The sequence below is a fragment of the Berghia stephanieae genome, chromosome 7 (assembly GCF_034508935.2).
Source record: "Berghia stephanieae isolate SIO BIC M18660-M18661 chromosome 7, UCSD_Bste_1.3, whole genome shotgun sequence".
Classification (NCBI taxonomy): Eukaryota; Metazoa; Mollusca; class Gastropoda; order Nudibranchia; family Aeolidiidae; genus Berghia; species Berghia stephanieae.
The window spans coordinates 38975459-38987158 of NC_088366.1; the positions used below are offsets into that span (position 1 = coordinate 38975459).

The 11700-nt window shown below is 37.0% G+C and overlaps 1 protein-coding gene across 2 annotated transcripts in view; it reads left to right on the plus strand.

The window, feature by feature from the left end:
* Positions 1-10980, plus strand: part of LOC144977207 (lysosomal phospholipase A and acyltransferase-like) — a 99334-nt gene extending 88354 nt beyond the window's left edge. The window contains exons 8-10 of one of the 2 annotated variants that reach the window (XR_013646277.1): positions 697-889; positions 5669-6990; positions 7030-10980. Coding sequence is in view for 1 of the 2 variants with exons in the window: in XM_078922164.1 (XP_078778290.1) it covers positions 697-889; positions 5669-5996 (521 nt within the window). In the remaining variant the exon portion in view is untranslated. Of the gene's footprint in view, positions 1-696; positions 890-5668 lie in introns of both variants that reach the window. The other variant, XM_078922164.1, reaches the window with a different exon arrangement.
* Positions 10981-11700: the final 720 nt, after the last annotated feature.

The following is an 11700-nucleotide window of genomic DNA, read 5'->3' on the forward strand; positions in this document are numbered from 1 at the left end:
GAAACACCACCTTTTAACAAAATATTAGAAACATGATGGAGACTATTTGGACAAATATATGTTTCAAATCGGAAGCCTTCAAACGATAGTGATATTAAATAATAGCAAAACTAATAAAATACAAAGTCCAAAATGAACTGAAAAAGGATTTTCTTCCATGGGTCCATAATGTATTCCACGGAAATTAGAGTCAGTATACATGAGCTTCACTTATTTGCATTATTGAAACCATACCTACCTTGTTGCAATGCAATCATTTGGAAATCGGTGAAATGAAAACTTTTGACTACCATCTTTTATTTTGTATGAGCAATTCGAGTGGATCACTCTAATATAAAGGATTCTATGACATAATGCTAAAAAACCTTGTCTAGCAACATGACTCGCTATTTGTTTATACGATCAGCTGGTTAAGGGTAGTTTGCTGATGTCTTAGTTCCAGTTTTGTCAAGAATGTTAAAGCTCCTTACATTATAGAGACAGACTCAAGAATCTATAAGAGTCCCCTATAACATCTCCTTCCTCTACTACACTGTCAATACCACTTCAATTGGTAAAATTATTCTTTGACTTGCAATTCACATTACCATCAAACATACAGCAGTATTACATGATGTAATATAACATGGCTTGACTAAATTCTATATGTGAATTGTTATCTCATTACTAATTTCACGTTGATTGCACCCTATGTAGGAGATGACCTAGGGCTGCTGATTGTCAAGGCCATCACCGTAAGACCAGAGCAACGGTCAATGCCCAGCACAGCCTTCCTCATGCCCAGTGATAGATTCTGGAATGCATCGGAAGTCCTAATCTACACAGAAAAGAAAAACTACACAGTTGCCAACTACAAAGAGTTTTTTGAAGACATTGATTTCATGGATGGGTATGTCATTGATTGTTTTATTCCTTTGTGTTGTTTCATTGTACTCTTTGTAGTGTATCCAGTTATGATTAATCTTCTTTTGTTTGGGCCAAGATAATTCTACTTTTGTAACTTCTATGTCCACCTATCATTTTCCAATCTTTCTAGGAGACTGGGAAATTCCAAACCATATCCTGATTTGTTTAAAACTTGATTATCCCTTTTATCAACAGAGTATATATCTGATGAATCCACCATTTGTGTAACTTGTCGATAAAGGATTGCTGAATCGTCCTTGACTTGTGATTTATCTTTAATGGAGCTACTCCAAACCAATGTTTCAAATCATACATACTACAGATCTGTTACCTGTTATTGAAAGTACCTATAATTCTAAAACGTTTGATACCACAACCTGGGTGGGGTTCCTGGCCTCCCATATCGATAGTGGGCAGGGTGGCACTTACTGTGTCTTCTATCCCCTTATATCTGTTTTCCAATTTGCTTTCTATCTTTGTCTTGGAATGAGATTACCTGGTTTTGCCCTGGCCTTGCCTTAGCCGTAGTTCTTGGCTGGGAGGGAAACAGTCAAATGCATTATTATGGTCTTGGGAGATGATATTTTTTTCCTTGTAAATCATCTCTCTTATATGTACTGTTTTATTTATTATTTTGAATGTATAAGCATTTGAGTGTGTTCCTCTTAGTGGGATCTTGTGCTGGTGTCTGGGTGAGACAAAATACCTTTTCATTGCCGTGGTGTCTTTGCTAAGCGTTGTTTCTATATATTCCCAGTTTCTTGATTGGTATGCTAAGGCCCAGTCATCTGCATGTCCTAGTTTTGTGGAAGTTGTTTGAGGCATGTCGCTTATGTAGACGTTAAACAATGCTGGTGCTAAGACTGAGCCTTGTGGTACTCCATTTTTTATTCTTCTGACTTTGCTGGTGTTGCCACCAAGTATCACATGGAAATTTCTAGGTCCTGTCATGTATGAGAGCAGTTTCAAGATTTTTCTGCATGGGATTATTTTTGCAAGTTTCAGCATCAAGCCACCAGTCCACACTGTGTCATACGCAGCAGAGAGATCAATAAACACTGTGCCTGTTTTTAATTTCTTTTCAAATACATTTTCAATTAAGGAGGTGAGAGCAAGGACCTGCTCAGTTGTGCATCTATTTCGTTGAAACCCTGCCTGTTCAATTGGGATTATAGGATTCAAGTAAGGGGTTATTCTTGTTAATAATATTTTTTCTAGTAATTTGTAGAGGCAACATAGTAGAGAGATGGGTCTATAGCTAGATGGCTCTGTTGCTGGTTTTCCTGGTTTGAGGATGGCTATAACTCTAGCATGTTTCCATGCTTGTGGGTATCTTCCTTTGTCAAGTATGTCAGACATTACGGCAGCCAACCAGTTCTTTGCGTTGTGTCCAAGGTGTGTTATCATATCTGGATATATAAAAGGTATTTTGACAGATGGTATTTAAAAATGAATACGACAAAAACAGTTGCAACTGCATTTCATCTTAACAACAGGGAATCAAAACGAAAACTGATGATCAAGATTGATGACACAGCACTACCAACTGATCAAAATCCAAAATACCTCGGAGTGACACTGGATAAACGACTGACCCATCTTGAGGGTACAGCAAGAAAGATAGGGGAACGAAACTGTCTACTCAGAAAACTGGCAGGAACAACACAGGGAGCATCGCAAACTCTTCTCAGAACATCAACCCTGGCCCTTTGCTACAGTGTGGCAGAATATTGTGCTCCTGTTTGGACGAGAAGTGCCCATACAAACCTTGTTGATGCGAAACTAAGAGACTCGATGCGAATAGTAACTGGATGCCTGAAATCAACTCCAACACAATGGCTGCCAGTTATGAGCGCTATAGTCCCACCCCACTTGAGGAGAGAGGATGCAACACAGAAATGGATATCCAGAGCTGAAGAAGATAGTTGAACTCCTCTGCAAACCATATACAAAACTGCACCCCCAACATCAAGACTAAAATCTCGTTCACCTTTCTACCTATCAAAGAAAGAAAACTACAACACGCAAGAAGCCTGGTGCGAGAAATGGAAAAGGAATAAATCAACAGGAGGGGAACTAATTGAAGATCCCTGTAAAAGTCTCCCAGGTCTACAGGATCAACCAAGAAAATACTGGGTAGCTGCAAATAGACTATGATCAAAACATACAAGAACAGCTGTCAACATGCACAAATGGGGGCTCCAAGAATCACCAACATGCCCAAAGTGCAACCAAGCACCACAAGATGCAAACCACCTCGTACTAGATTGCCCAGAGACAAAGCTTGAAGGGGGATTTGAAACCATCAACAAATGTGATGATGACTTCCGAACCTGGATTGATACCTTGAACATAGAAGTGTAGCCGAACGATACTACTGCTACTACTGGGTGAGAGATTTCGGTACAAACTAAGTACATTGATGGTGTGCTCTTGGAATCTACATCTGTTCCCTATTTGAACCACTCCCCATTGTCTTACTTTTTCCTCAAGTCCTTTTCATTGTACATCTAGAATCTTTTCACTATCCAATTTTCTTCCTTTTTACTGGCGCTGATATGACCTAAATGTGTTGAAAGTACCATAAAACCCTTAAAAACAAAAAACAGATACCACAACCAAAATGGTAGGGCACAATTAGTTCAAAAGTCTTTTTTGGTCGCATTTCAACTGGGTCAAAACCTCAATTTCAAATTCCATTGACAGTATAAATTATAATCCCAAACAACTCTAAATTTCTCGAACTTACACAACACTGGCAAATCACTCAGTTTTTTCAAGACTGACTTTATTTTATTTTTAAGTAGAAATTATTGCATTTAAAATGCTAACAAGTCAACTTTGCACAATATTCGAAAAAAAGTTTTAAAATATAAATTTTCAAAAATTCATTAATAATGTTATTAAAGCCATACATTCTTAGACATCAAATAAAAGCCACGAATGTGTAATATTGAATAAAAATAAATTGAACAAGCAAAATTAGCATCTTCACCAAAATATTAATTTGAGAGTGGAAAAAAAAAAGAGAAAAAACGAGGAATTTCAAAAATTCACAAAGTTTTCATTAAATTACAGACATCAGAAAACAGAAATATTGAAGCTTGTTATCAGTAACAAATAATACAGTTTTAAATTTAAAAAATGACAGAGCAGCAATTTTATTATGTTAACTTTAAAATGTTGGAATTTCTATGAAATAAGGTGTTGTCGCGTCACTACTTTCATAAATATGACGGATTTGAATTTGGAGCGTTTAGTTAGTCAACAATATGAATTATGCCAAACAATGGATCCAACTCAAAATAAAAGAAAGGACTGGCTTTCATTTGGTACAACTTTTAACCTAAAAAATAATAGAACATTTTTTTCTTCATGGATTTTATTTTTTTTTAATGATTTTATAGAACTTAATTCTTGAAAACACAATTGAAAGTTATACCAAATGAAATGCAGTCGATAATGGAAATATTGAAATCGTCAGGACAGCAGTAAAATGTCGAGATAAGCTTGATGTCAATATATCAGTCATTTAATAAAATGAAAGGGAAACAAAGAGAAAATGACAGAAAATAACAAGGGAAGTCAATCTTGATTTTGAAATTTATAATGGTTCACTTTATATGACTTTAATAGTTTAATATTGTGGTCCATCTTTGAAGGCCAAGAATAATTTTATGGGCCATTTCCTCAGCACTGGCAAGGGCTTCAAATATGGAAGCACCCTCATGAAGTTGCTGTGAATAACAATTGGGGTCTTGATAGCTACTATAGTGGTGTGGTCGGAAACTGGTCCCAATGGTACCTTATCCTCATCGACAATGGTGTCTTCTAAAAATTAACTATTGTTCAGTGGTATCGAGACTAAGTACCAGTAATATAATATCGAGACTGATAAGCTGAGCATTGGCACTGCATTTTTTAGAAATTGAGAAATAGTTTTGTTTTTATCTATTTATTTTTTTCTGTTTTGTTTTTTGTTTATTTACTAATTTTTTGGCAGGGGGGGGGGGGGGGGGGTTAAGAGGTCTTTCTCATTTTTCTGACACTGAGTCTCGGATCCAGACTGGGATTGGCCAAGCAGTGTGCGAAGGCAGATAGACAGATGATGTGGGGAGCGTTTCTTGTTAGACTATTTGTTGAAAACCAAGAATATTTTACATCACAGCGGGATCTCTCTGCATTTTCATTGACTGTTGCGTTTTACTTCAATGCAGGATATCTTGACCTTTAACATTTTTTTTAGACAAATTATTGGTTCACATGCTGGTATAACCGTGATAGATCGAAGAAAAAAAAAAAGGACTTTGATTTCATGTCGAAATAAGCGTTTGATGTTGATATATCTGCACTGTATCTTTCCTTTGCCATTATTTTGGTAACATTTGTGAATAAATCCGATCAACGGCTTAGTTTATAATTTGGTTATCAAAAAACTGTAATTTCTGATGAAAGGTGTCTAAAGCAAATCAATCTAACCTATTTTTTCAGCAACACTAATCAAACAAATTTGGAATGAAGAGGAATAGCACTTTGAATTGTACTAGAAATAGATTTATTCCTAGCTCAATTTGGAAGCAAATGCCAGCAGTTTTAAAAGACCTAAATTTCGAGAGAAACAAACTCTCACTTACGGCTATATAGAATATCTGTTTCTTGAGTAAATGAAGCTCTCACAATATGATTTCATTTTCAAAATGTGTTTATACCTGCTAATGGCAAATTTGTTGAATGTTTAACTTCAGCATTCTTTTTCTTCCAGCTGGTTTATGCGTCAAGACACAGAAAATCTCATCAAAGATTTGACTCCGCCAAACTTGCCTGTCTACTGTGTCCACGGTTTTGGCCTTCCCACCCCAGCTGGCTTGTGGTTTGGGCCAGGGGAATTTCCAGACACTTATCCCAAACAGATTTCAGGAGATGGGGATGGCACTGTCAACATCCGTAGTCTTCTAGGCTGTCTGAGATGGAGGAAGCAGCAGAAACAAACTGTGGAACATTTCACTGTGAAAGGCATAGAACATATGCACATGTTGTCACAACCACCAATCATCAAATATGTCATAGAGGTTGCTACTGGAAAGAGATGAGGTTGGAAGTGGTTGTGAATGCTGGAAGTGGACTGTTTATGTTATTTGGGAGTTCTGTTGTTTGATGATATATGTTAAAACTGTAAGTTGGTAATTGTTGAATTAAAAGTTAAAAAGATCGACAAAGAATGAATTCTTTGTTTTTATTTATTAAGTATGAAGAGGAAAAAATTAGAATTGAAATTATTTTGCATCGACTCTCTTTTTATGAAAACTTTTAAAGACACACAAACACACTACCACACACAATAAGAATAATAACAACAACAAAAATCAACCCAAAACTGGAATCAAGCTAATTTTTTCCACTGTTATTATTACGACCTCAGGTGGGGTTTTTTGCTGAAGATAATTCTAAATGTAATTTTGTCATTTGTCATTTACAGAGACAAGATTGCTTCATTTGTGTATTATTTAAAATTATTTATGGAGATAAATCATGTTATTTTGATGTAATTGTTTTTGTTTGTATTTTTGTTTGTGTGCGTGTGTGTGTGTTTATGTGTGAATGCGTGTGCACGCACACATTTTGTGGAAAATGCTGCTACTGTACTAACTATTCAAATTCCTCCAATTTATTTTATTTGTAACAAATTGAATTGACTTTCCAATGCAATATTACTCTCAGGCCATAAGGTATGCCATGTCATGAGGTGCATCCTGAGTGTGCATGTGTGTTTTTGTTTTTTGTGTGTGACAGAATGATTGCGTATGTGTGACCGAGTGATTGCGTGTGTGTGTGTGTGTATGTGTGCGTGTGTGTGTGTGAGAGAGAGAGAAAGAGAGAGAAGACCTGCCAACTTTTCAAATGTCAAATACATAATTTTGAGCCCAATGCGTACACCCCAGTTACTACACTCAACACCATATTAAGTAATAACCATGAAAATAAGGAAATGAATAAATATAACAAATATACTTACAGCTGTAGGTTTTCCTCTTCAGTATGCCAATCTTCTTCCTCTTCAGTATGCCAATCTTCTTACAGCTGTAGGTTTTCCTCTTCAGTATGCAAATCTTCTTAGAGCTTTAGGTTTTCCTCTTCAGTATGCCAATCTTCTTACAGCTGTAGGTTTTCCTCTTCAGTATGCCAATCTTATCTAAGGATGTTGTCCATATGCTACTTACTAAGATTCAAGTCCAATTAATAATATTGAATTCCATTGTGGTCATACATCATTTCAAATTGATATTCATAACCTATCATGATTAATATTCAATTCACTAAATATCACTATGCACTTTATTCACTTAGGGAAGGGGGGGGGGGGGGGGGGGTCTTTCTTTGATTTATTGTCTGGATTGCTGTTTGCCAGCATCCAGAATATCCTTGGTGGCAGCCCTATATTTCTTAAGTAGATCTCAGTCAGCTTCACAGATAGTAAATTTCTTGGTGGAATCTTTTGACCCCTGTGTTTTGACTCTCTCATAGACCAGAACGTGATAGAGCAAATATATAGCCGAAACCACCAACATAAGTAAAAGATAGAGAAGGACTAGAAGAATGACAGTAGATCGAGGGAATGCAATAGGTTTTCCTCTATATCAGGCCGGTGTACTGAGACTAGCCTGGGTAGAGAAAAGGTAGAAGAAGGCTTCACGTAATGACCATGATAAAGAAATTATAATGATAATGGAAAGGAAATCAAGATTAACGATAACAATACATTTATTACAGAAACTAAATACATCTATACACATCGTACATAACAATAACAGTTTAGTTGAGACGGTATCCAGTTCCTGACACCTACTGACCCGGTCACTGTGAGCGGTCAATCACCGAGAGGAATTGAAATAATGGGGATTGCCGTTTCGCTCAATTTAACCATTTTTGTTTTATTGTCTGTTAGACACCCATATTGAATGAGTTGAAATATCACTACTTGGTATAAGATTTTCTACTTTTACTGTGTGTTTTTTATTTTTTCATAGTATTACTAGATTTCTCAATATAAGTTATCAATGAACGGTAACAAATTACATAAAAAATATAGTGGGTACTATATTTTAAACGGAGTGGCTATTCGTCAGTACTGACCCCCAGGCGCTGGCACCTGCGGGTCAGTACTGACGAACAGGCACCGGCGTCTGGGGTCAGTACTGACTAATACTATTACTATTACTAGTACTGATGCCAATTGGTCAGTTCTACCTGGCCACGGGCGTTGACGGTACCAAAATTATGGAAAAATGCCATTTTTTAAAATAACTTGCTCTACGACAAATAAATCAGCATTTCCTGTCCCATACTAGTCGCAGGGAAGCCCTTGTTTTCACTAAATCTTTTTGTCGGTTTACGTGAGATTTGTTTAATAAATATATCAATTAATTAAACAAGTGAAATTGTCCAATCCTGAGAAAAAGACCAAATTTGGTGTTGAAACGCCAAACTGGAAGCCCTATATTTCGGTTCATCCAACGCGCATGCTCACTGCACTGATGCGTGGCGCTAGAACTGAAAGTGAAAGCTCTTTCATTGTCTCGTCTTTCTTCATTCCTGTCATTTGAAATTCGGCTTGCTCGCATCTTACTGAGACAGGAAAAGTAGAAAACGGTAAGGGCTGCCTGAAGCCGGTGATCGTAAAATACTAACGAAAGAGTGAAAATGAAAGGCTTCGTATGGGAACAAAACAGACAATGGACGTTTCGGGTACAAACCATTCATTAACACAACAATATACAAATAAACGTGGAAAACAAATAAAATATAATGAAAAATAACTTTGTCGTCTGTACTCAATGGTGGTTGAGGTTGCAGTATGAATGAAATGTCAGCGTGGGTAGAGGATAGGGTGCCCAGGGGGGTGATCTGATTGATAAGAAAAGGTCAGCGTCAGGGAACAGAACCTTCCAGAAAATAATGGAAGATAAAAGACATATAAGTAGTAGTAGTAGTAGTAGTAGTAGTAGTAGTAGTAGTAGTAGTAGTAGTAGTAGCAGTAGTAGTAGTAGTAGCAGTAGTGGTAGTAGTAGTGAGTGGTAGTAGTAGTAATAGAATGGACAAAGTATTATAAAAGAATCGTAACAGGAAATATTATAACACATTTTCCTCTATTTTTCTTTAAATAAAGCTATAACGAAAATATACGGGGAAAAAAACAAACAATAAAAACAAAATAACCCAAAGAAATAGAATGGACAACATAAAATAAAATAGAATCTTACGGTGGCTTGAAATAACGAGTCATATCGTTGCCCCAACGGCATCTAACGCGTTAGAAATCAAACTTATCTAGGTGACCAAGTGTTACTGTGTGCCATCGGATAAGTTGGCCTGAGAGCCTGGAATTTTAATTGTTTTTTTTTTTTAAATGGTATACTTTTGGAAGTGACGAATAAGTGCGAAGAGGTCTTTGCACTGACGAACAGGTCCGATGTTCGTCAGTGCTGATCAATGGTGGGCGGTGGCACAGACCGAAGAGAGGTTGTCTGTGGGCGGTGGCACCTGTTGTTCAATACTGACCAATAGACACCAGGTTATTGGTCAGTACTGACCTCCAGGCACTGGCGTCTGTTCGTCAGTACTGACCCGCATGTGCTAGCGCCTGGGAGTCAGTACTGACCAATAGCCCTAGCCTATTTTAAAAATTAGAGAAAAAAAAACGTTGCTATTGCTATGGATTTGTCTGAATTTTATGTATTATAAAGACAAAATGTAATTACTTCTACTCACAAAAAATGTATAAGTCTTCAGCAAAAGTATATCCGCTAGGAGCATTCAAACTCGTCAGTATAGTTTGGGGCTGGTCTTTAACTGCATTGCGTTGATGACAAATCACATTTTATCCATATCATTGATAATGCTGGATGCTCATTTTTGCAATTTTGCTGTTGTTTGGTGACAGCTCTCTGTGCCTTGTTCTCCAAGAGGTCCAAGTCCAAACTTACATTGAGTGATGTGAGGTATGCAGTGGTACTCAAGGAGGTGTTGTTTTGGGATTATTTTGTTTGGAAAATATTTTCTGTATGTATTCATGTAATATTTTATTGCACTTTGATTATATTGGATTGTGTCTGCTTTGATCGGTTTTGTATGTGAAATAAACGTGCACATGACTATAGGCCTTGTTTATATTGTCGAAAATTAATCCAATACTGCATGCGTCGTCAATGATGAGTGGGTCGTGGGTGCAGTTCTTTGTTTGGTGGATAATTGTGTGTGCTGCGTGTAGACTTTTTCTTGTAAATTTTTGTGGCAGTGGTTGCCAATGAATGACCTACTGTGGTAAGCCTGTGGTGTAATGCGGTGCTGGTTAAGTATTCTGTCCAATTCAGAGGCAATAGGACCATCCCTGAGGGTGAGTGGCTCGTGCATGAGATTTGAAAGTCTCTCCTCTGCGTTTTGGAGTTTGTTGTTATATTCTACTCTGTCATTATTTGTCTCTGCAAAAACAGGGCAGCACTGGAATTCGTCTCCAACTAAAAGTTGTGATTTAGACCCCGTAAATAGTGCCATTCTAAAAAAGTGCTTTGATGTAATTTTAACACCATTTACATGTATTGTTAATAATTCGTTGCAGTCAGGTGCTGTACCAGACATTTACAAAGTTGCTCAAGTCAAACCCCTTTTGAAAAAACCTGATCTCGATAAAGAGAACTTAAAAAACTATCGCCCTGTCTCTAATCTTCCTTTTCTCTCTAAGATCTTAGAAAAGCTTGTTTTGAAACAATTACCGTCTCATCTTGAAAATAATTGTCTTGAAGAAAAATTTCAGTCTGCTTATAGGCAACATCATTCGACGGAAACCGCACTTGTTAGGGTTGTGAATGATCTCCTCTCTGTTATAGACAATGGTTCATGTTCTTTACTGAATTTGCTTGACCTATCGTCTGCTTTTGATACTATTGATCACAATCTTTTCTCAAACGTCTTGAAATTACTTATGGCGTGTCTGGTGCAGCGCTTGATTGGTTTAGGTCATATTTGTTTAATCGTAAACAGATTATTACGGTGGATGAATAAAGATCTGAGGAAATCTTTCTTGATTGTGGGGTTCCCCAGGGTTCAGTACTTGGGCCCGTTCTTTTTGTTCTGTATGTTGGCCCTTTGTCTAAAATCATCAGAAGTTTCGGTCTGTCTTACCATCAATCCATCAATACGCTGATGATACGCAATTGTACTGCGTTTCCAATACAAGAAATGTACAAGAAGTATCAGCCAATAGTAAAAATTGTATCCAAAGTGTTAAGAAATGGATGAATGAGAACAGACTGAAACTGAATGATGATAAGACGGAGGTGCTGTTCCCATAGTGGGCAGGGTGGTACTTGCTGTGTCTTCTATCCCCTCTTTTCTGTTTTCCAATTGCTTTCTGTCTTTGTCTTGGAATGAGATTGCTTGGTTTTGTCCTGACCTTGGTCGGAGTCCTTGGCTGGGAGGGAAACAGTCGAATGTACAGTTATAGTTTTGGGAGATATATGATATTTTTTTCCTTGTAACTCATCTCTCTGTTATGCATTGTATTATGTTTAGTTTACATATTATATTATATGATTGGTAAACATTTGAGTGTATACCTCTTAGTTGGGACCTGTGCTTGTGTCTGGATGAGACTTTTAGGTGATCTGTTAGAATCTACATCTGTTCCCTATTTGAACCAATTCCTCTTTGTCTTACATTTTCTTTTGTGCTTTAATTGTAATTCTAGAACTTTTTACTATCCCATTTTCTTCCTTTTTACTGGCGCTGCTATGACCTTAA